General features: G+C 57.5%; 2 protein-coding genes and 1 long non-coding RNA gene across 5 annotated transcripts in view; 1 reads left to right on the top strand and 2 right to left on the bottom strand.

The window, feature by feature from the left end:
* Positions 1-294: 294 nt before the first annotated feature.
* Positions 295-7,021, bottom strand: TP53I13 (tumor protein p53 inducible protein 13). Of its 2 annotated transcripts, none has more exons than XM_088138732.1 (5): positions 6,865-7,021; positions 4,858-4,919; positions 4,511-4,589; positions 2,362-2,959; positions 295-541 (listed from the first exon to the last, which is right to left on the bottom strand). In XM_088138732.1, the coding sequence occupies exons 1-5, from the start codon at positions 6,952-6,954 to the stop codon at positions 426-428; spliced, it is 945 nt and encodes a 314-aa protein (XP_087994858.1). In that variant the 5' UTR covers positions 6,955-7,021; the 3' UTR covers positions 295-425. The 2 variants fall into 2 exon arrangements, with proteins under 2 accessions (XP_087994858.1, XP_087994859.1); XM_088138733.1 differs by having other exon boundaries at positions 4,511-4,586.
* On the top strand, positions 5,873-9,062 carry LOC148216217 (uncharacterized). Its single transcript, XR_015795809.1, has 2 exons — positions 5,873-5,969; positions 8,872-9,062. It is a non-coding gene; the product is annotated as an uncharacterized LOC148216217 (long non-coding RNA).
* Positions 9,063-14,130: 5,068 nt separating this feature from the next.
* The window catches only part of TAOK1 (TAO kinase 1), a 56,986-nt gene continuing 47,423 nt past the window's right edge, over positions 14,131-23,693 (bottom strand). For both annotated transcript variants that reach the window (XM_088138731.1, XM_025169644.2), the window contains exons 17-20: positions 22,749-22,988; positions 20,099-20,311; positions 19,592-19,774; positions 14,131-16,086 (exon numbers count right to left, since the gene is read on the bottom strand). In XM_088138731.1, coding sequence (XP_087994857.1) covers positions 15,625-16,086; positions 19,592-19,774; positions 20,099-20,311; positions 22,749-22,988 — 1,098 coding nt within the window. In that variant the 3' untranslated portion in view covers positions 14,131-15,624. The remainder of the gene's footprint in view (positions 16,087-19,591; positions 19,775-20,098; positions 20,312-22,748; positions 22,989-23,693) is intronic.

The raw sequence follows: 23,693 nt of genomic DNA, 5'->3' as shown, positions 1-23,693 counted from the left end.
CCCAGGCCAGCAGTGCACATTTAGCACCAGGTGTGAATTGTTCCTGAAGTGTGGGGTTGGAGGGACTCCAAAGACCATCTAGTCAGACCCTCTGCAACACGCAGAGAAACCAATTAAACCATCCATAAGAGATACAACATTTTCTCAAAGCAGGACTTCTTTCACACCGTGCACCAGATTAAAACATGGTTTGCCAGCTGGAGAGGGGGTTATAGGAACTCAGACCTTTGGAGGAATGTGGTGGCCCCTGTGCCAGCATGGGCACGGTGCAAAGAACGTGCGCAGTGCTTCGGGCAGCTGTACGTAGGAAAATATATTTTATTGAGTAAGAAAAAAATTGGCATTCAGGCCAGGAGCCTGATCCTCCTCGGGCGGTGAGCTTTTGGGCAGCCTCCCCTGCAAATGTGCCAGGCCAGCTGAGGCCTTCATGCAGAGCTGTCGTCGCTGGAGGAGCTGGGCAGGAGCACCCGTTGCTGCTGAGGCTGTTGCCGTAGCCGCTTCTTCCGTCTGTGGCGCGAGAAGTGCCGGCGCTTCATGACAGCTGTGGGAGGGAGGGGGCATCAGGGTGGCACCAAACTGGCACTACGAAGGAGACTGCCCTCACAGGGCAGCTGACTCTGGAACGCCAGCAGCACTCCCGACACGCATCGGGAAGGCCCCAGATTGGGGGGAGCTGCAGTGGGGCCGAGGTTGTTAGATGGCAGCCATACCAGGAAGTCATTCTGGGGGGGGCGTTCCAGGGGAGGGTCCAGAGAGTCCAGATGGTGTCTGCAATGGCGATCAGAGCCATGTCCCTTCTCTAAATAAGCAGGACCACCCCCAAATGCTTTCTCACCCCCTTTTGAAAACAACAGCCTGCCACACAGGTGCAGGATTTCAACTCCCATCATTCCCAACTGGCAGGGAAAGGTGGGTCAGGACAGCTCCAAGTCTAAACAGACCCCTAAGAATTTGCCCGCCCAACTGCTTCACCTGCCCCCCAGCCAGGCTGGGAACTGGCCCTGGGAGAGAAGCCACTGCCTCCCCAAATGCAAGCCAATTATTAGGTGTACCCGCCCCCCGCTGCTGTCCCCCGAAGGTGGCAGACCTCTTGATGAACTTGGGGGGCACTTGCCACCCTCTGCTCAAAACACTTTTGAGTCAGGATTGAGCCATGATTTACTGAATACGCCAAAGGGGCTCTGCTCGCCCCACAAGCTAAACCAAAAATCGTAATTTTTTTCAAAGGATGGTTTGCCAGCTCTTAGGCTCAGGTCCAGCAGAACCAAGACATGGCACCTGGGGGTTCAGAAGGCAAAGCTTGAGCCCAGCCCAGACTGGATGCCAGTCAGGACAACTTGAGCTGAAGAGCTCCAGAAAAGTCTCCGGGACAGGGAGGGCAGAGGCGTTGCCAAGGCTGGTAGATCATCACGCCTGGCACAGCTCAGCCGGAAGCCCAGCAGGCACGGGGCAAGCACAGATGGGGCTGACCACACCTCTCCCTAATCCCAGCCACCCTCTTCAGGGGGGCCAACAGAAATACAGCCAAGGTCCAAGCACCAGCGAGGCTCTTCGGGGCTGACATGCAACGGGCTGTGAGAATAACCTTGAGGAACAGGAGGACGAGCCACAACCCAGACAATGATTCGACATAAGAAATTTGAGTGAGGCGGAAACGTAATTCAAGAAAATGCCTTAGACTTGACCCTCCCTACTTCTGTTGAGGATAAAGGCAGGAAAGGGGGAGGCACGTGCAGACTGGCAAGATTGGTGTCAGCCCTTCGGGGTAGACCAACCTTGGAAACCAAAGACACGCAAGCTAATACTGTACTACTTTTATTATAAGGTTACAGTAACAGAATCTTGCCAGTCTGCACATGCCACCCCCTTTATCTACGAGAGAACTAGGGAGGGTCCAGTCTGAGACGCTTTTTCAAATTACAGTTCTGCCCTGGACTCCGGTTTCTTTTATCTGAGCCTTGTCTTGGCTGCGTCTCTTCCTCCTGTTCCTCAAGGTTATTCTCGGAGCCCGTCGCAGATCGGCATGTGCAGGGCTGGGGAAGAATGTGCTGGCTCAGCAACCATAATTGCATGTCAGCCTAGCCCATAAATGTGGTTAACCAAACCAAAGGAAGGTGAGACATGACAGCCCTGTCTTGTGGGTGTGACTGCCACAGATGACACGTCAGGACATGGGGTCAAAAAAGTCAAGAGGCCAGCAGCAACCGTGCAGTCAAAGTGTGCAAAGTATGTAAGAAAGGCCTGGGGCTTCGATCACACGGTGGCAAAGACAGGTGTGCCTTTGACCCACGCTCCCCTGTGAATGCTCCCAGATCGGGTGCACCCTGCCCTGCAGGGTTCTGATCTCTGCATCGGACTCACCAGCCACTGTGTCGCGCCCCTCCTCGCCGCTCATCATCCAGTAGAGACTCGGCCCGCGGCGGCACTTCTGGTGGAGACGGGTGTACAGCACCGCCAGCGTCAGCACCACCAGCAAGAAGGTGAGGGCGCTGGCGGCCCAGGCTGCTTCCTCCGTGCGGGGCGTGGGCACCCGGAGCCCCACCTGGCGACCCTCCACCTCCTGGACAGGGACGTCAGTGTGTTTGCTGCCTGGGCACTGGCACGTGGCCCTGTGGACTGCCCCAACCTCCGTGGCCAAGCTGGGCAGTGAGGGCTGCGCACCCTGCTCGGTGACAGGGGGCTGCCCAGAGGGCAGGCTGGAGCTGCCCGGGTGGTTCGGCAGGGTCCTTTGGGCAGGGTCAGCTGGCTTCGAAGCCTCCTTCTCCTCCCTGGCGTTGCGCAGAGCTGGGGGCAAGCTGCTTTGCCCTGCCTGGGCACGACCTCCTGTTTCCGCAAACCTCTTGGTGCCACTCAGGGCAGGGCGAGAAGGCAGGCCTGGCCGGAAGACGGCTCGTCGTTGTCTGCCAAGCGCCCGCAGCTGCCGGGCGACAGGGAGCCTCTCCCAGAGGTGGAACAGCTTCTGCGGGATTGGGAGGGTTGAAAAAGGAGATTGAAAAAGAGAAACGGGGATTAATCTCCTGGATTACGTCGCTAGACTTCCTCTGTCGAGTAGCCAAACGTGCTTAAAAAGACAAACTTGTACATTCGCGGGGTTCAGTTGAACTGAATGGACCTTTGGAATGACGTGCGATTGTCCCACAAAATCCAAGAGCTCCATTGCCCCCGTTCTGGGGGCGTCAACCTCTCCAACCCAGGCCGGGCAAGCTCCCAGGGCTGGGCCGATCTTGCATGCAGGCCAAAGGTTAGAGAATTTTATAGCACCGAAGGAAGGTGTCCTGTCTAAAATCTACTCCCCGGCCTGAGAGAAACTCATTTGTCTTTCAAGACGGCAAACGGGTGCAAAATCTCAAAACTGAAGCAGAACTGCTGAAAGTCAGTCTCAGAGAGGGGATCTGGCCTCTCCAAATGCCCGATTAAAAAAAAGTTTTCCAAAACGGAAAGTGGCCAGAAAAACAGCTTTGATTGTGGTGCAATTTTAGATTGGATTCCTCACATCGAGGTTAGATCGTCCCAGCAACGCGGGCTAAGACCTGTATCATTTATCTGTGGATTTTTAGAGCCCGCTGTCCCTCAAGAGTAGCGTTTGGGGTGCCACTAGCATTCAAAAACATAGAAAAATAATTATAGCAATACAAAATCAACTAAAAACAAGCAAAAATGCAAGCTAAGCACAATGAACTTACTTACCCCAAAGGAAGGAACGCTCTGGAAAGCAACATTCCTGGTGAATCCCTTGCTCTGCATCCGAAAACCTGCCCATAGCAAAGACGCCCCGCTTCCTGCTCCCTCGCTGCCTGGCCTGACCCCTCAGTTGCCCCTCCAGCCACTTCTACCTGCCGTGCTGGGCATGCCTCTCTGCCCGCAGCGAAGGCTGTTCCCCTCTGCAGCCACTGACGGCGGAGGCGTGTCTTCGGCCAGGCAAAGACCGGTTCGACTTTGGCGGTGTGCAAGGGGGCACCCCGGGGGTCAAGGTGAGGGGCTGGAAGGGAGAGGTGGAAAGGGGGGGCCCTCCGTTCCTGTCCTCCAAGGCCTCGAGGGGAGACAGGCTCAGGCAAGGAAGGCTGGCTGCGCTGGAGGCAGGGGGGCAGGAGGGCAATGGGGAGAGAAGAGTGGGTTGCTCTCCTAGTGGAGGCGCTGGGCGGGTGGGCTCTTCCCTGCAGGTGGAGGGGCCTGCCCCTCCCCATTCTGCAGCCCTGAAGGGACGCTCCGGGGAATCGAGGCCTTGCCCCTTCAGGGGAAGATGCCTCAAGAGCTCCTTGGCAAATCGTAGCCTGGGGAACCCAAGCAAACGCTGGTGTCGCCCGTTCTGCCCACGAGAGACGCGCTTCGCCCCTTGGGAAGGCTGACTCGATCGAAAGAGATCTCCGCCGCCTGAATCCAAAGCTTAAGCCCCGCTGGGCCAAAATTAGTCGCTTGATATTGAAAGGAATCCAAAGATGGGCAGGGGTGACTGAAACCCCCCACCAAATGGGAGGGGGTGAGCGAGAGGCCATTCCTGCCCGCGTCCTACCTTCGGCCTGGGCAGCCAGTCTGGCGGACGCCGGTCCTCGTATCCCCCCAGGGCTGCTCCAGCGTGGCCGGTGGCTCTGCTGCGGACAAACACGAGTGAAAGGTTTGTCAAAAAGCACTTCCCCCGTCTGCCCCCCGGAGCACCCCAGAACGTGGGGCCTTAACTGAAGTGCCCCCAGGTGGAGCCGCAGGCTGGGGGCTGCAGGAGCGTCTGCAAACCTGCCGGCTGCACAAGAGGCCGCAGCAGAGAGAGCCTTCTGTGAGGCCCGAAGAGCCCGCCGCCCGCCTGGGGTGGGGCGTTCTCTGCTGCCCCTGGCTCTGGGAGAACCCGCGGGCGTGCCAGTTCACCTGCTGCCAGGAAGGCTCCGATGAGCAAATCTCCTCTGGTCCACGAAGATGGCCTTGCTCTCCTGGGGAGGGAAAAACCGTGGCTGAGCACCCCCCAAATCTCTCATTTGCAGCCCTCCGGCTGCTGCGGGTGTCGAGTCAGCCTGCCCCCCCAGGGAGATCCACAGGGGGGCCAAAAATTCACAACCCCCCTGGGGACCCCACCCCTCTTTGATTCACATCAAGAAGGGGCAGGACTTGGCATGGGCATGGCCACCATCTTGACTTTTCTGACCCCCCCATCTCCAGTCAGGCTCCATCCTGCTTTCAGCTCCTGTTTTAGCAAGCAACACTTGCAGCAACAACAACAACAACAAAAAGAGGGGAAAAAACAGATGTTAAACCCCCAAGAGAAATGCCCCTCAATCCTGCCTTCCCTCCTGCTGCCAACACGGTTTGAAAACTGGTGGCAAAATATGGCTTTACAAAAGCCGCCTATTTTTCAGTGTCTCAATCTCATTGCCTTTAAGACGTGTGGAGTTCAACTCCCAGAATTCCCCTTGCTGCCTGGGGAATTCTGGGAGTTGAAGTCCACAGCCTTAATGCCTCTGAGATTGAGAGAAATTGCTTTCAATAAAGTGCAATTCCGTCTCTGGATAAGTTTTTTTTTTTAATAGGATTATTTTAACAGGAGTTTGGGATTTTAAAGCCATTTTTACCAAATGCCAGCCCCAATTTTGGTCTCTTGCTCTTTGGCAGCCCCACCTCAGCCCCTATTTTTGGGGATCTTTTCCAAGGCGGGGGGGGGGGGCTTTGCCCCGGGAGAAGTGCCAAGGCACAGCCCCCGTTTCCGGCTTTGCAGCTGCCCCGACTGGGCACCTGGTAACTCCGCGGGCAACAGGTGGCAGTGCCAACTTGGGATCTGGATGGAAATCTGGAGGGGGCACAGACTGCGACTGCCACTTGGGCAGCTGCTGATTGGCCCAGGGCACAGGGGGAGGGGCCCCTGGCTGTCCGGGGAACCAATGGGGAGGGACGGAAACGCCCCCGAAGCGTCGGAAATCGGAGGAGAAGCGGACCCCGGCTGGCGATGCGCTGGGTGGGCCCTCTGCACGGCGCGCGGAGCTCGGCCGGTGGGTCTTAAGAGCCGCCCGGTTTAGCCGCGAGCGCCCGAGCGCGGGGAGGCGGCGCGGAGACCCCTGCAGCAGGGAGGCGCCAGGGGACGCGGGGAGGGCGAGCGAGCTCCGGGGTGGGGGCAGGCCCCGGTCCGGCCATCCCTTTGCCCCCGGCCCTGGCGCCCGCCGCCCTCGCCAAGCCCATCGGGCGGCAGCGATTCTGGACGCCGCCCGAGCCGAGGCGCTGCGGGGGGCGGGCAGGGCGGCGGCGCGATCCACCCCGACCCGCGCCCGGAGGGTTGGAACAACGCCGGCGGGAGCCCGGGGCCACAGCAGAGCGCCCCGCCGCGCCGCGCCTTTCCTAGGCGCCCGCGGGAGCAGAAGGGCCGCCTTCTCCTCTCGGGCTCTGCGGCCGCGGGCACCTTCGGCGGGCACGTTCCCAGTCCCGGAGGGCCGCCGGTCTGCCTCGGACTCGCGACGGCGAAGGGTCGCGCGGGCAAAGCAGCTCCTCGCGGTCGGGAAAGCTGCGGGTGTCGGGGCCACCGACCGCCCGGGGGCCCGTGGGGGCGCCGGGCGCGTTCGGAGCGGCCCGTTGGGCAGGAGGACTTTTCCAGGGGGCTGCGGGGCAGCGGGCAGGAGGCATCGGCGCCCTGCGGCGGTCCTCCCGGGGACGCTCCGCCGCGCCCGCGAGTAACTCGTGCTCCGCGGGGCCCTCAGCGCCGGTCGGCTGGCACGGGCAGGCTGAGGGGGGCCCCGCCGCCCTCTGCCCAGCTGGGCCGGCGGCGCTGCCAGGCCTGCCTCCCGGGCCGCTGCAGGGACCCCCGCCCCGGACTCCGCGAGGCCCCGTCCGCCCAGCCCGCCGAGGCGCGCCGCCCCCGGAGCCCCGCCGCGCCCGCGCCCGCGCCCGCCTCACCTGCCCGCCGCCGCTCCCCGCCAGGCTCAGCACCAGGAGCAGGAGCGGCGCGCCCGGAGGCGGCGGCGGCGGCGGCGGCGGCTCCCCCATCCGGCCAGCTCCGCCTCCCGCCTCGCGAGCGCCCGGGTGCAGCCCGCCCTCCCTGCCCCGCCTGGCCCGGCCCGGCCCGGCCGCCGGGGCGGAGTCGGGGCGGGCCGGGCTTCCCTCCGGGCGCCGCGCTCCGCCTCGCTGCACGGGCTGGCCGAGCTCGCGCCCCAGCGCCGCGGAACCTCTCGGGGCCGGGCGGAGCCCACCGGCGCGCCGCTGGGAGGCCGACGGGCAGGCCGCGGCGGGATGCCCTTGGCCGGGCTGCGGCTGCGGCTGCGGCTGCGGCGGGGCTGCGCCCCCCGGAAAAGCGCCCTCGTTCCGCCGCGCGACGGGGAGCCCCGGCCGGCGCCCGCTCGGTTCTTTTTCTTCCGCGGTGCGCCTGTTTTCCTTGGCGACCCACCCCAGCCGCGGAGCCGTGCCGGACAGACACGCAATCAGTGCTAACGGCGGAGGCCGCCTCCGGGCTTCAGAGGGACGCGGCGGGGGCGCCTGGGCCCAGACCTGGCCGCGGGCCGAGCCTCCGGACTCCGCTGCAGTTCCGCTGGGCGCCTGGACCCCCGGGGCTCCGCCGTCCCCGTCGCGTGGGGCGGGTGGTAAGAGCTTTGGGCCAGTCAGACGCTGCTGCCCGCTTGGGGCGGCTGGTTGCCCCCAGTGCCATGGGCGGGCTCGCCAGCAGCTGGGCCAGGAGGTTCCGGAGCAAATGTACTCCCTGGACTCTTCAGCCAGCAGGGCAGAGCGGTGCCCGCTCACCCTCTCTGGCTGTAGGCCTGAAAGAGGCCCAGGTCAGATCCCAGCCAGCTGTCAGCCCCGGCACTGGCTTGGCCCTCCTGCCCGGCTCTCCAGCCTCCCGCCTCGCCCGGGTTCAAGGGCAGGGCCTGGGGCGAGGCCGGCTTCCCTTTCGGAAGGGAAGCATCAGCAGGGGAGTGAAAGCCACTCTGGGGGCCTCCCAGGACCACCATCAGAGGCTGGGGAATTCTGGGCATTGAAGTCCACGCATCTTCAAGCTGCCAGGGTTGAGAAACCCTGCTCCACATTCTCCAAATTCAAAGCGGGAACCCCCCCCCCCGTATCCCTTGACCATGCGTGACCAAGGGCGGAGGGGTGCCGGGGGGCCCCAGCCCCTCCAAGGGCTGCTGTGAAAGGGAGGGTGTCCTTGCAGAAGGGTGGGGAAGTAGCCGAATGAGAGTTTCCAGCATCCTTTGCTAATTGGCTGTGCCTCCTGCCTAAGGGAGTCCGCTCGGGTGCGAAGGCAGCCGGACTCGAGCAGGAGGCCGCGGCTCACCAGAAGAGGCAGGCACGTTCCGCAGATTCTCTGGGATGCGGAAAACCCTCTGCTCTGAAAGGGGAAGGTGCTGCCCTCAACAGCCGCCCCACGGAGCGGGGTGCCATGAGGCCGGGCCCCTGGAGGATCTGTGCAAACTCCAAATGGGAGCCTGGTCTGCGCAAGCCGCCCTCCGGCTTTCCTTGCGGTTGCCGTTGTTTTTTTTTATATCATAACTTTATTAAATTTTGAAACAGAAAGTTAAAAACTAACAAGAACGGATAACCTAATAATAATGTTTTACTTCTATCTGCTGTAAAAGAAGTTGGAAGTCATTCGTTTTTGGTATTTCTGTTTCTTTATCTTTCTGCACTTTGGCTCTCCTTTTTCTTTATTCTTTCTTTACTTCTACTGGTTTTCTTGGTTGTTAGTTCTTGGTTTTTAACTTGCGGTTGCCATATTCATGGCCGAGAGCCTCTGATCAGGACAGGCCCAGCTGGCCCCCAGTCCCCTTCCCTTTGTAAAAGGAAAAGCCAACATGCCTTCATCTACTAAAATTAGTTTATTACAGCTCATTTTCTTAAACATTTCCTTTGCTCTGATACAAGGGATACTTACAAACAAAATATTACACATGACCTCACTTATTTTTCCACCAGCCTGGCGAGAGCTTCAAATGCACGGTCTATGCAGTTAATACAGGTCGTACAGGAGCTGTGATGTAGGTCTGGACCGGAGGAATCCTGGAATACTGACAAGCAGTGCTAGAATCGCTCGCGCTTCCCATGCCAGCAAGTGCCAGGGAGACGCCCCTGCCTCCTTGATGCTTAGCCATGACCAGCTTGCTAGGGAGAAAACATTAAGAAAAGCCAGAAACTCCAGAACAAACCCAGAGGTGGATCTCGTTGCCAAGCACTCACTCCTAGTAACAGATCCTCTACGAAACGCGCCCGACGTCCTACCGGGGAGGAGGAACCACAGACGGAACAACGGGTGAGGGCTTTGACCCAAGAACGGGCCCTGGTTAATACCATTTTGAACCTTTCCCTCCAACTTCTCTCCCCTCACCCTGAATCGGTTATGTTTAAAGTGATGGTTGCTCTTCTGGCCTGTGGAAAGAGAGGGTTCTGGTCCAGCCACCAGGATCCCTTGTCTGGGTCTTCTCTGTGCCCCTCAACCAATAACCAGCATCGTGCCAAGCCTCTCTGCTCCTCTGTTTCCATCTGCAACCCAGATGCCACCTTCTGCCTTCCCCCAGACCCACTTCTCAAGGCCTGCCTTCTGAATCCGGGTTCGTGCCTTTTCACCCTAACCCGCCCTTATCCAGGGACCTTGAACCAACGGTGCCACGCTTGAAGGCGCTAGCTCTGCCCGCCTCCAGGGGCACATACAGCTGTGGCCAGCCGGCAAAGGTTGCCATCGCACCGATTCTTTTCTTCTGAGCAGCAGTTGAGGGCCGGGGGCATCTGCAGTGTGGTCAAAAACGTCAAGATGGCAGCCCTGGTGGTGTGATCGACACGGTTGCCATTCTGACTTATTTGAACGCGCTGCTGCAGACACCCCTAACGGAAGCACATAGAGTAACTGGGGAAAAATGAAGCGTGGTAAACCACAACTTTCCCTGGGAGGCTGAAAGACCCCAATGACTTTGCAAAATCACCACGCTGAACTTTACAGCCCTTGTGCGAGATGGAAGTGGGGGGAGAAGGAAAGGACCAGAGCCGTGCTATAAGAATCAGGAAGAGGGAGGGGGGGTTAATTATACAAAAATTAATAAATAAGATTGTCCAGTTGGCAGGTAGAATAAGCCATTCTACCTTATAAAATCCCAAGTGGGATTTACATTGTTACGTTGAAGTTGTTAATAGTTCATTAGAAAGCAAGTTGTCTTTTCGTTTTCAAAATTATTTCCACAAGACAAGCAAGTTTCCAGGTTGCTTGGGTTTTCCCCCCTTACTTTTTAAACATCAAATGTACACTATTCACATCTCACCCAACTCATCTTGGGGACTTTCCTGTGCATCTGGAACAGCTGCTCTGCTTGATTACTAAAAGCAGCAGGCCCTGAGGAGGCACCTCCACCCCACAGTCCCTGATCCGCTTGTTGGATCCCTGAAACGTTTCCAGGAGGGAAATATGAAGGGCCTCCAGCAACCGAGTTTTCAAACGATTTCAACCAGTAAAACTGCTTTGTGTATGGGATTCTGCATGATTAGTTTGCAAACTCTGTTCCTCCAACACTCAACACAGAGTGCTCAGATGGAAATGGAGGGGGGGGGTCTTCTGGCGTGGGAAAGAGAAATGGTGGGAGGCACAGAGAAAGACGGGTCACATCTGGGTGCTGCTGCAGCTTCCCCCTGTGGCTGACCCAGCCTGAGCACCACCCTGCAGCTTTCAGACGACAGTGCTCTGCTACCCCTCCCCAACACCCACTGCAGAAGACCAGCTTTAGCCACAAGAAGGGCCCCTCACTCACACATCCTGCTTTAAATACCAAAGTGGGGAGGGGGAAGGGATTCATTTAATGGATTTACTTCAGGCCAGACAGATGCAACCCCCCCCTCCCCCCCCCCAAGTGCCACATCCACAGACAAGCTAGAGTTTTGAGCAAGAGTTTCACCATCAAAAAGCCATTTGAGTTGTAAGTTTCAGGTTTTAATCTTTTGATTCTGCTGGGTTTGGCGTTCCAATAGAACCGCCCAGTGTCAGCTGTTAAGCAGCAAGTAAGTGGAATAATCTAGGTCCTCTTTTTCCTTAATTCCAGCGTTAACTTTTCCTCTCCAGTTAGAAGAGGTTTCCGAAAAGAGGATCATGCTAAAAGGAGGAGAAAGAGAGCCCAAAGCCAAGAATGGGGAGGGGGGAAGAAAGCACCCCATGCTTGTGACCCCACAGACAGACTGACCGGCCACCCTCACCCAGGATAAGCAAGGCTTTGCCGGATCGATTCTAGAAATGGGGGGCACAGCCTCTACGCCAAGTCTCCTGTCCCCCCAGATGGGGGGGTCCTTGCTGCCCTCCCCTCCCCCACTCCCACCTTGGCACTGCCATCTGCCAGCAGCCCTTTGGCACTGGTCCTCAGGAAGGGGCAATGAGCTTGATTGGCAAGATGTCTAAATGCCGTGGGCTGGCGAGGGGCTGCGGATGGCCAACCAGGCTCTCCTACTAAGGAGAACAATGGTGGTTTCAGGAAGCAAGCAGAGGTTTGGGGTGGGGGCTCACGTGGTGCAACTCCAGGTGCTCTGCATTATTGGAAGCAGGTAGCCCCCCAAAAAACTGCTTTGCAAGTGTGGTAAACCTTTCAGGAGAGAGCCAAACCTCGCTTGGGGGGCCTGTCATCAGCCAGACCCCTCTGGACTGCAGCCTGTTTGAAGCAGATCATGACCCTTGGTTGGGGAGGGGGCTCCTGAGACCAGTGCCCCCATCTTCCAGGGATCCTGGTCCCACCCGAGACCTCAGCAAGCTCCCTTCCACTTGAAAGGAGGAGGAAGCTGGCCAGCTGTTTCCGCCCATTGGCCTTCAAGACCTTTGTGCGTGCTGGACTACAACTGCCATCATCTCCAGAAAGCCCACCTCGAGGACGCCACGGGTGGGTGTGGGAGGATGCTAAAGCAACTCTCCAAGCAGGCAGGCCCCAGGCTTCAAGCCACCCCGAAGCTCGCTTTGCGGGAGAAGATGCTTTGGGCACGCCTGGGCACTCCTGAAGGGGCGGGCGGGCAGGCTGGCTGCGCTTGAGATGGCAGTGTTTGCCACAGCTCCTCCCCCGGGGATGCCCACGGAGGGGGTAATGGACTCCTACAGCTTCTGTTCAGCTGCTCCCCCCCCCCAATGGATCAAGGGTTGCCCACGATTGGCCGCTGCACCCAGCAGAGATGACGCTGTCGCTCAGCCCTGGGGACGGAGGCAAAGCAAGGGCCGCCAGCCTGGGAAGGAGCTCGCGGCACAAGAACCACGAAAGCTACCCGGAGCTTGGCAGAGACTTTCCAAGGGCCCCCTTTCCTCCCCAGCAGCCTCACTGTCCGAGGCCTTCTCCCAGAGGCTAATCCGGGGGGCAGCCTTGGACGTCTTGATGGCGGCAGTTAAAGATCTCCTCCTGGGGAGGCCCCGTTCATGCAGCGGGAACCGCATCAATTGCTCTGGGCCTGGAGTTTGGAGGACAAGGCAACCCATCTCAGGGCAGCAGCAAGCCCCCCACGCTCAGGGAACTTGAAGCCAGCGGTTTGTTCCTTCTCTGAAAAAGCAGTTCCAGGGATACAGATTCGTTCTGGCCCCGAGGGATCCAGCAAGGGCACCATCTGGGCAGCCCTCAACCGAGCAGACCAAGGCACCCTCTCAGCCTTCCATGCGTCCTCCTACCCCAGTGGGCCTTTGGCTGAGAAAATGTTGATGTTCTCAACAGAAAGGTGGGGTGGGGTGGGGTCTACCGGATGTTTCTGCCGCAGCTCCCCTCTGGCTTGCTTTGCCTGCTAGATGCCTTTGCAGGCTCTTCCCTGGTGCCCCAAATGCCAGGGCGTGCCTTGGGGAGAGGGGCACTACACCAGACCATGGCCCCCAAGGGCCTCCAGCCATGGGGATGAAACACGTGGAGAAAGCTCCTTTTGAAGGGACTTTGGAGTATTCTAAGTGGAAACTGGCAAGGGAATACATGGAAAATTCTCCCCCCACAAAACTCATGAGATAAAATGGAAAGAGTTAACTTTGCAAGGGAGGCGAGAGAGCTCCAAGGAGAACGAAGCACCACTAGGAAATCCCACAAAACCTGAGTTTGCCGACAGATTCAGAAAGTTCACAACTTCTCTCAGAAAAACGTCCGCATGCTGCTACTGGCTCTGTAAGACTCACGCGCAGGAGGAATCCATTTCCGAGTGTCATTAGAAGCACTTACCAAAAGTCCGCACTGGCTTCCCTGCCTCGCCATCCTCAAAAAAGCAGGCCCCGCAGGAGCCGCAAATCAGGTTGACCCCCTGGCCCCCCACCCACGCCCCCACCCCGGCTCCTCTTCACGCACACCACACACTTAGACCAAGGCAGCCGAATCGGGTTTGGCAAATTGTTTTACTTAAAGTATTAATTTCATGAATAGCCTAGGGTCTGGCACAGAATGATGTACATGGCAAGTGGGGAGGGAGAGAACTGCTTCTATCCCAGTTCTCCCCAGTAAAAAGGACGCCAATGTTGAAACCGACATCACATCTGCTCGGAAGGTCAAGGTCAAGGCAAGCAAAGCTATGGGGCCGCTGGGCGCGTTCAAGTTCTGCTCGGAGTGCAGCTCCTGGGTGGGACGGGCCGGGAGGAGCAGAACGGGAGCACCCCGCCTGCTCCCCCCGCCCCAAGTAACCTGTGCCATGCTCCTCAAGGGGCACCTGTCCTGGGAGGCATCGCCAGGGCTTGGGGAAGCCTTCCCTCGTAAGATGCCTTCCCGGCAGGCAGATATGCAGACGGGGAGTTTGGGCTTGGTGGTCCTTGGTCGAGGAGGATGGGCTGGGAACGGGAGTGAGACGGATCGGCTTCCATCTTGGTGGTCGCCCTCCCCTCCCACTTACGAGTAAGTTAACCAGCTGAGACACCCCCGACCCACAAAGCTCCCAGCAGTCTCCCAGCTGTGGACCTCTGGCAGAGGCACATCAGCCCAGGATAAAACGCCGAAGGGGGCTGTGCTGCTCCCCCCCACCCTGCCCTCTTATAGAACATCACACTTGGCAAGAACAGCTGTGTCCAATTCAGGAGGGGGGCCCTTCTGCACCCTCTTTTCCGGACAGGCTCCAGGCCCCCTTCTGCTCCCTGTGACCCCCACAATCAGAAGCCGAAGTGGGGAGGAGGGAGATTCAGCTGAACCAAAGGACCTGGAGTGGTTTTTTAATTTAGCTAAATTAAAAGTCACACTGATTAAAAAAGGAGCAGAAGTGTGACACACGAGAGTATATTCTTCTATACAAGTATGTCACATAAAGACATAAAAAAAAAACCTTTACATTTCTGAGCCCTATAGGTGTGTTAAAAGGCAAATCCTAAAGTTAGTAGCTAGTGTTTGTTTATGTGTGCAAGGAAACTAATGTACAACAGAACGCCAGGGGGAGCAGCCGGTGGTGATTTGACTGAGCCTCTGGCCAGCTGCTCCCGGGCGACCCCGCAGGTGCTCGTAGCGGGACCCCTTCCCTTCCCTTCCCTGCCCTGGCACTGAAGGTTCCCGAGACCCTGAGCACAGAGCCACCTCCTTCCAGGGTCCCAACGGGGCCTGTGCGGCTCCTTGGAAGCCGAGTCTCTTGATGCGGGGCCCCCAAAGAACGAGCGCCCCCCTTGCCATGGGTCCGGGAAGGACTGGCAGCCACTCACACTGCCCGTGAACAATGTCTCCGGTGGCGGTGGCGGCGGCAGCGGCTGGAGGGCCTGGGCTCCCCATGGCAAGTCGAACACTTACAACAGTGGCGGAGTGACGTGTAAACGAGAAAACCATGGCAAGCCCAAGAGCCTAATAACAACTGGCAAATGTAGTGTCAGGAGGAGACTCCTGGTCTCTTGGCGGCCTATTGGCGACTTATGGCAGCGTTCACAAGACCTCTGGAATCTGGGAGTGGTTGGCTGCAGATCTTAACGTTTCTGAAGGAGAGCAGGCTGACCGGGGGGGCCAGGGATCCGGGGAGGTGCTCTGATGCTGAGCCTCGGTGAGATGTCACAGTATTAAGCCATAAAAAAGCTCTCCTCCCCTCCTGCCTCTTCCCCTCCCACTCACGCGTGCACACACACTCACACACGACACAGCCTCTTGGGCTGAACTGCAAAGAGGTTTCTAGCAGGTGCATTTTACTAGTGCAGTTCTGTCCAAGCCATCACGTGCGCCCTGAATCCTCAAGGCTGAGCATCTTAGTGCAACAGAGACAGCGAACGGCTGCAGGCCTGGGGTGCGCCTCAGCCTCTTCCGACGGGCAAGGTCCCCGGGAGCCGCTTTCCCCGGGCCCCTCTCAACAAGGAACCGCCCCGAGAGGCGTGGAAGGGCGGCTGGCCCGACGCAAGGGAGAGGCAGCCGAGACTCCGTGGGGCAGCTCGCCCCCTCGGCCAACTTCACCCTCTGAGGAAAGGGGGAGCACTCTTGCCTCCCTTCCTGAGCTGCAGGAGAGGCGGGGACCCTGCTCTCCCCATAGCCCTGGGCGGGAGGAGGTTCTTCCCCCCGGCCGCACGTCGCTTCCTTAAAACGAGTGCTTTTGAGGCGAGAGAGCAACTCTGCAGCCAAATACTATGACATCCCAAATAGCAAACGCAGAACGCAATGCTTGCCCCGATATACGGGCCCACTGAACGGCACCCTGAGCCTGCGCTGCCCGGGGCCGGCTCCTGGGGAGAGAGGCCTGTCAGCAGTTCCTGTGGGCAGACAGTGCCGGTGGAATGGCCACCCGCACGGGGGCACCGAACGGAAGGGATTATGTGTAAGACAGGTGTGACCCATTGGAGATTTGTGAGGTGACACTGGCACTCCGGCTCATGCCCTGCTCTGTCCGTCCCCCAGAAGGCGTCCGCCTCAGGGCCTGGGGGCTGTTGCGGACCCCGAGAGAGCTCCCCCGAGGCACCCCCTGCAGGGGCCCTGAGGGGTGGCCCCACGGCTGGGGTCCCCCCTGCATCGGATGGCCCCACGCCTGTGGCTGGCCCCCCATAGGGTGACCCCAGGGAGGGCCCGGCCCCCCGGAAGGGTGATGGGACCAGCTAGAGGCTCCAGGGTAACTGTGGCTGAAGGCCTCGGGGGAGAGATTTGAGAGGAGCATGTTACTAAAGCCGAGGCGCATGCTCTCCGAATCAAAGGCCTCGATTTCCCGTGCCTGGCGCTCCAACAGGCCCCGGATCCGTTCCGTGCGCTCGTTCTGCAGGGCCAGCATCTCTTCCTCGATCTGGACAGAAAAGAAATCAGGAAGGGGGGGGCGATTACTCCAAATCTTTGAACCTGGTTTCTGAGGGGCACAGAGAGCCCCGAACTCCCCTGCTTTTCCACCTGGCCAGGGCGCCACAGAAGCTGGTTGAGGCCCCTCTTTGCTGTGGCTCTTTGGAGAATCGGGCAGATATCAGCCTTCCCTCTGGGCTGGTTGGACCACGATGCCAAGACCCTTCACCCAGTGTTGCACTGGGGCCATGGAGCGGGCAGGGGGCTACAATGAATGGGGCAGCGATAAAAAGTTTGGCAGGGCCAGGGATTTCAGAGTTCGGGGCACAGGATGGCAGAGCAGGAGTACTTGTTCGCGTTTTACTCAGTTAAACCTAGTTTACAGCTTACAGTGGGGCAAAAAAGTATTTAGTCAGCCACCAATTGTGCAAGTTCTCCCACTTAAAAAGATGAGAGAGGCCTGTAATTTTCATCATAGGTATACCTCAACTATGAGAGACAAAATGGGGAAAAAAATCCAGAAAATCACAATGTCTGATTTTTAAAGAATTTATTTGCAAATCATGGTGGAAAATAAGTATTTGGTCACCTACAAACAAGCAAGATGTCTGGCTCTCACAGACCTGTAACTGCTTCTTTAAGAGGCTCCTCCACTCGTTACCTGTAGTAATGGCACCTGTTTGACCTTGTTATCAGTATAAAAGACCCCTGTCCACAACCTCAAACAGTCCCACTCCAAACTCCACTATGGCCAAGACCAAAGAGCTGTCGAAGGACACCAGAAACAAAATTGTAGACCTGCACCAGGCTGGGAAGACTGAATCTGCAATAGGCAAGCAGCTTGGTGTGAAGAAATCAACTGTGGGAGCAATAATTAGAAAATGGAAGACATACAAGACCACTGATAATCTCCCTTGATCTGGGGCTCCATGCAAGATCTCACCTTGTGGGGTCAAAATGATCACAAGAACGGTGAGCAAAAATCCCAGAACCACATGGGGGGACCTAGTGAATGACCTGCAGAGAGCTGGGACCAAAGTAACAAAGGCTACCATCAGTAACACACTATGCTGCCAGGGACTCAAATCCTGCAGTGCCAGACGTGTCCCCCTGCTTAAGCCAGTACATGTCTGGGCCCGTCTGAAGTTTGCTAGAGAGCATTTGGATGATCCAGAAGAGGATTGAGAGAATGTCATATGGTCAGATGAAACCAAAGTAGAATGTTGTGGTCTAAACTCAACTTGTTGTGTTTGGAGGAGAGAGAATGCTGAGTTGCATCCAAAGAACACCATACCTACTGTGAAGCATGGGGGTGGAAACATCATGCTTTGGGGCTGTTTTTCTGCAAAGGGACCAGGACGACTGATCCGTGTAAAGGAAAGAATGAATGGGGCCATGTATTGTGAGATTCTGAGTGAACACCTCCTTCCATCAGCAAGGGCATTGAAGATGAAACGTGGCTGGGTCTTTCAGCATGACAATGATCCCAAACACACCGCCCGGGCAACGAAGGAGTGGCTTCGTAAGGTCCTGGAGTGGCCTAGCCAGTCTCCAGATCTCAACCGCATGGAAAACCTTTGGAGGGAGTGGAAAGTCCATGTTGCCCAGTGACAGCCCCAAAACATCACTGCTCTAGAGGAGATCTGCATGGAGGAATGGGCCAAAATACCAGCAACAGTGTGTGAAAACCTTGTGAAGACTTACAGGAAACGTTTGACCTCTGTCATTGCCAACAAAGGATATATAACAAAGTACTGAGATGAACTTTTGATATTGACCAAATACTTATTTTCCACCGTGATTTGCAAATAAATTCTTTAAAAATCAGACATTGTGATTTTCTGGATTTTTTTCCCCATTTTGTCTCTCATAGTTGAGGTATACCTATGATGAAAATTACAGGCCTCTCTCATCTTTTTAAGTGGGAGAACTTGCACAATTGGTGGCTGACTAAATACTTTTTTGCCTCACTGTATTTGAATGCTTCCCACCTCTAAGTGGCTGCGAGATGTGCAACTGATTCTCAGCAAACGGGGCTGGGAGGTGGGGGGGTAATCCAGGGGGGCCCTAAAGAAGTGGATCAGCAGCCCTGGCGCTCTGGTGAAAGAACAGTCACTTGATGGATCCAGAGTCTCCCACAGCATTGGCCTCGGATCAAAAGGCGCTGCCTTCGGCGTGCTCTCCCCCTGACCCGCAGACAATCCTGACGCCACTTTTTTCCACCAAGCAGCGCATCAGCCCTATTTGCCCTCCCCTCCCCTGCCCATGCCGTGCCCTTCCTGATGCTGAGAGCAGAGGAGCCCTGCTGGGGCAAAGCTCCCTTCTGCTGAGATTATCCTGGTATCCCTACCCAGGACATGCCCAGAATCACATGGCAAGGCTGCAAGGGGACGTCCCATACTTGAGGCTCCCATGCCGAGGGCTCTGAGCACCCCTGCATTGCAACATTAAATGCGGAACGCCTTAACTTCACTCCACTCCACTCCAGCAGGCTGGCCAGCACCATTAAAAGCCAGGGCCGGGAAGACCAAACCCACCTTCTCCAAAATCCTAAAGCAACGTTGTGATGCAGTGAGATGAGATTCCCCAAATCAACTGGGAACCTTATTCTTGGACCCTGTGTGTTGCTCTGAAGCCGCTCTTCGTGCAGAAAGAGAGTGGCAAAAGGAACACAGATTGGATCTCTGGCTTCCTCCAGCGCACCCCAGGACTTGCAAGAAGCTAATTCGCAGAACTGCATGAGCCTAGAGCTTAGTTCTTAAGCTGTTTGACTCAACTACTCTTTTTCCTGGTCCTGAATAATGTTGCTCCCCCCGCAAAAAAACCCAGGCTCTGTTGTTTTACACAAGCATCTCGCCAGCCCCAATCTGGATCCTCAACTCACAAAAAAGCAATTACAAATTGCTTCATTACCCCCAGGAGATGCCCAAATTACCCCCCCCCCCATTTAAGAACCACTGGGCCAGAGCCACCTAGGCGGTCTTTTATCACTTCACTCAGCAGCCAACTCAGCAGCAGAAACTGGCAGCGGCCAAGAAGGCAGGCAACCCACCGAAACAGAAGGAAATGGCGCTGTTTGGGCAGCCTGGAGGTGGTGGGCTGGGACAGGGGAGAAAGACGTTCTTCCCATTCCCTTCCTTCCGAATCCAAGCCCCTCCAGCTGCTAGTACTATGGGGAGGGAGACACGCAAGCCTATCCTCCACTTCTGCTGATCCCCCGTTCTAGCAATGTGTTCGCGGGGCTCTCCGCAGCTACTCATGGCACAGGACGTGCTCTTTCTGTCTCAGTGGTGACTTGCTGGGATGGGGAGGGTGGAAAGAGAATCTAGCAAGGTGGGTTGTAGGGAAATTCTGGCCACCGCATGACACAATCTACTTGGGTAGACCAGGGGCTGCTCTGGGCCTCCACCCTCCTCTAACAGAATTTGGCAAGAGTGGAAAACAGCACGAGGACAGGAGCCCAGCACGAGGGCTGCGCTCCTTGGAACAAGGGCCAGCTTCACTCCTGTCCGTACCTTCTGCTCCAGGAGAGCCCTCCGCAGGGACACCCGCTGCTCCAGTTCACGCAGCTCCCGATCATGCTGGGCCTCCGCCTGCATCTTGATTTTGCTCTGGTAGGCGTTCAGCAGCTCAAGCTCCTGCTGCAGCTGCATCTTTAAGACCTGGCACTCTGCTTCCTGGGCCTCATCCAAGCGCAGCTGAAATACAAGGCAATCGGTCAGCGGGGCAGGGCTGCCACTGAGGCACTGCCGCCTGTTAAGAAGGTCCAGCGAGCAGGCCGGCCGGCCAGCCGCATGGCCTACCACTTGTTCCGTGGGGGACCGTCCTTCCCTGGGCTCGGCTGGACTTTCTCAGCAAAGCCACAACCACCATTTTAGCTTTCTGTGGAGCAGCCTCTGGAGCTGGCCAAGGCGGCCGACCTCTGATCTTCTGGCAGCTCAAACTTGCAGGAAACAGTTCCTGGAAAGTCCCCCCTTGTAAACAAGAGCAGCGACAGTGGCAGAACACAAGGGGTGGCTCACCGCTTGCGTGGAGAGCATCTCGTTGATGCTGTGGTCATACTGCTCGGCCAGAATGGCCAACTTGCGGGTCTGCTCCTCCTTCAGCCGCTTCAGGACTGCCTTGTGCTCGCTCTTTGGCGTGGTCTCCAGCAGGTGGTTGCGAAGCGCCTTGTACTGCCGGGTCTGGATCTTGCAGGTGTCCTGGAACTGCTTCTTGATCTGGAGCTCCTTGGACTAGGAGGGAAGGCAGACAAAGAGACAGGCTGCAGACAGGTCGGGCACACAGGAGGCTCAAGCTGCCATCCAGCTGCCCAGCCTCCATCATGCGAGCCTTCCCTGCCCCAAGGCAGGAGGTCCCACCAGTTTGCCAGCAGGATGAGACCCTCTTTAGATGCCCTCAGTAAGCCTCTGGCATCCATGGCAATCCTGCCTAGTGCACAGAAAAATGATGCCCTCCAACAGTGACAAGCTCACTGGGGAACCCTTATCAGATCCTGCATGCTTGCACTGATAGAGTACTGGTTTCATCAAAGACATTTCAGGTCTTATCCCCACCTGGGTGCAGAAAGAGATTCCTGGCAAGAGAGGGTCAAAGAGTCACGCTTACAAATTCCCCATTGCTGGCTGCTGGTTCCAAGGCAGGGCCAGCTCTGCCCTCCCAGGGCACCCCATTATGAAGTACGATGCCCTATGTGCTGGGCCCAGCATCCAATACTGGCCTTGGAAATCAGGGAGGAAGAGGAAGAGGTGGCGGCGGTGGCGGCAGCGGGACCAGGTTCCAGAGAACAGGTGGGAGGGAGGGGCTGCCCCTTCCTCTCTGCTCTCCCACCTGGCTAGCTAAACTGGTGCTATGCAAAGACATCCGGTTTGCATGGTTCATATAGATCTTTGGTCAGCAGAAGATTCCGGTTGCCCAGAGTAGGTGGGCCCCTGCCACTAGCTGATTCTTCCTCCTTTTGCTCAAGGAACAGTGGAAGAGGCAGATCGGCCGCCCAAGAAGGTGCCCGGGGCACCTGGGGAAGACTGGAGGATGGGCCTCTCTTAGCAGGTTGCTGGACTGGCCGGTGGGAAGTGCCTCGTTCATCAGGATTGGCCAGGAAAGGGGTAGCCCCCAAAGACTTTCCCACCAGGCCAGGAACAGGGCCCGAGCTGCCGCAGCCTCTCAGCACACCCCAGCTCCGCTAAGGGGAAGAGGCACCCTCCCACCACGAAGGGTTTGACTGCAGCAAAACTTCATTCACTGGCTGGAGCCCCTGTCTGAAGCGGGCCAGCCCCCCAGCTCCTAAGGGCTGCCCCTTGTTCGGCAGCAAGAGCTTCCTTGGTGCGATGCTTTCAGAAGAAGCACAGTGCGCTGTCCCCATCTGAGCACAGCTCAGCGGCGAAAGGAAAGTCTCTCTGAAGTCCTGGGCCTACAAGCAGGCGGGACTTTTTGGGAGGAGCCCCTTTGGCTGGGTCCACAGGCCCCTTTATGCCTCTGTGTGTCCTGCCAACACAGTGTTTATGTGGGCTGTGGTACTGGGTGGGGTTCAAATGAGTTCCTTGTTTGCTAGGTCCAACAATTTGGTCATGCCATCAACCCACAGAATCTATAACCACCTCCTCCAAGGTGCAAACTCTGCCTGGTGTGGGCGTGGGAGCCAACCCTCTGCCCCCAATTTCTTTCCTTGGCAATCAGACACCATGTTGGGCCAGACTTGGGTAACACTCAAGAAGCAGCACTGCAGATCTGCTCCTCTCCCTTCCAAGGTCCAGACCGAAGTCTGCCGTGTTCTCCACCACGGCAGGCTTCCTTTCAACAGTGTGTGGGGAGAACTATGACCACTGAAGATTACTTGGGTCAACCTGGCATGCAGGAGCCCTGGCCAGCCTCCCCTCCTCGTGGTGTCATCAGACAGGCCAGCCAGCTCTGGGGCCCAGGAGAACAACACCAGCACTAAAAACCTACAGCTGTGCACAGACCACACGGCTTGGAGGGCTGCTGGGAGAAGAATCCATCTGGTCTCAGACAGACTCAGAGCTCAAATTGCTAATTCTGAAATCCGAATCTCATGGACAGCTGTAATGGTTTCTCCTGTTTGTCGTAGCTGGATGATGTTTTCAGGAATCATAGCCCTGATTGTGGAAGGGGGATATTCTCTCACTTTTTGAGGGACAGTTTGTACAAAAATGGTATGCACCACAGAGTTGGCCCTAGGCGAAGGACTGCAAAATTTTGGAAAGATGGGTGCAGAGCGCTAGGGAATTAGGATGAGTGAAAACAGGTGACATCTTTGGGGTCTTATGTTCCATTGGCAAAGCCAAGGAAAATGCTGCAGGGTGGGGTACCGGATGAGGCCCAAAGGCTTTGGCATCTCTTATCTTGCAAGTAGCCAGGGAAAGCTGGCCCTCCCTGCCCCACAGACCGCACCTCTTTTGATGTTTCTGCTGCTTCTGGGAGGAAAACTGAGCAAAGTGCCACCGATGCTGGCAAAAGCTCTCCGTTCACTGACAGCCCCAAAAGGCAGAGGTGCCGCCTTCTTCTCAGCTCCCGTGGGGGGCTTCTCAGCACGGCGGAAGGCACTCATCCATCTGCGCGTCTTTCTTCGGCCAAGCGCCTGGCCTGGGCCTCACGGCAGAGGCACTCGCTTCTTACCTCCCTTGCCGCCCGGAGCGCCCGTCCCCAGAAAGGTACCTTGAGGCTCTTGGGCTGCTGCCGGACTTCCATGACGTGCTTTCGCCGCAGCTCCCTCTCCCGGCGCTTGTTGTACTCCAGCTGGTTGGTGAGCTCGGTCTGATGCTGCAGCCGAATCAGTTCGCAGCGCATCTTCTGGATGGTGCTCAGGTGCCGGAACTCCAGCTCCTGCATGGACTCGTGCTGGCGCAGCAGCATGGCGTGCTCCAGGTCTTTCTGGGTCTGCCTCTTGTTCAGCTCCTGGGTTCAAGAATAGGGCTTTGAGGAGAGGTCCCTCAGCGCGGGAGGGGAGGGGAGGGGAGGGAAGGGCAACCGCTGAGCCCAGAAATCTGCCTGGCTGGCTCAGACAGAACCAGGGCACCACCGTTGGTCAAGACAGCCAACCAGGGGCCAACGGACTCGCCTTCTCCCACCCGCCTCCCCTACAGATAGACTACAGACAGTATGCTCTGCTTGCTGTTATGGGTAACTGAGGAGTCTGGTCAGCTAGAAAAGCCACGGCTGCATCCCCAGTTACTACATGGGACTGCCCTTGAAGATTATCTGGAAACTACAACCGGCCCAGAATGCAGTGGTGAGCGCGGTTTTAGGCGCCCCACAGTTTGCCCTGCTACTGTGCGAGCTGCACTGACTTCCAGTTTCTTTCCTGGCACAGTTCAAGGTGCCAGTAATCGCCTTTAAGGCCCTAAATAGCACGGGCCAGGTTACTTGTGGGGCCGCCTCGCTCTGAGGGTATCTGCCCATCCCACCAGGACAGACAGGGCGGATACACCCCAGGCCCCTTCTCTTAAAGGCTGCCATCTAGTGGGACCCAGCAGGAACATCCTTCCCCCAGAGACCTGGCAGGCCTCCGCCCCCCGGCCTTCCAGAAGGCCTTGAGGAACTGGCTCTTCCCACGAGCCTGGGGGAGGACGAGGCCGGGGCCCAGCAAGATGGCATGCGGAT

The sequence above is a fragment of the Python bivittatus genome, unplaced genomic scaffold (genome assembly GCF_059951505.1).
Source record: "Python bivittatus isolate LINGU-HERP-01145 unplaced genomic scaffold, Pbiv_v1 ctg000240_np1212, whole genome shotgun sequence".
Lineage (NCBI taxonomy): Eukaryota > Metazoa > Chordata > Lepidosauria > Squamata > Pythonidae > Python > Python bivittatus.
The sequence above is the reverse complement of the archived record's forward strand: the minus strand, read 5'-3'. Positions and strand labels throughout refer to the sequence as shown.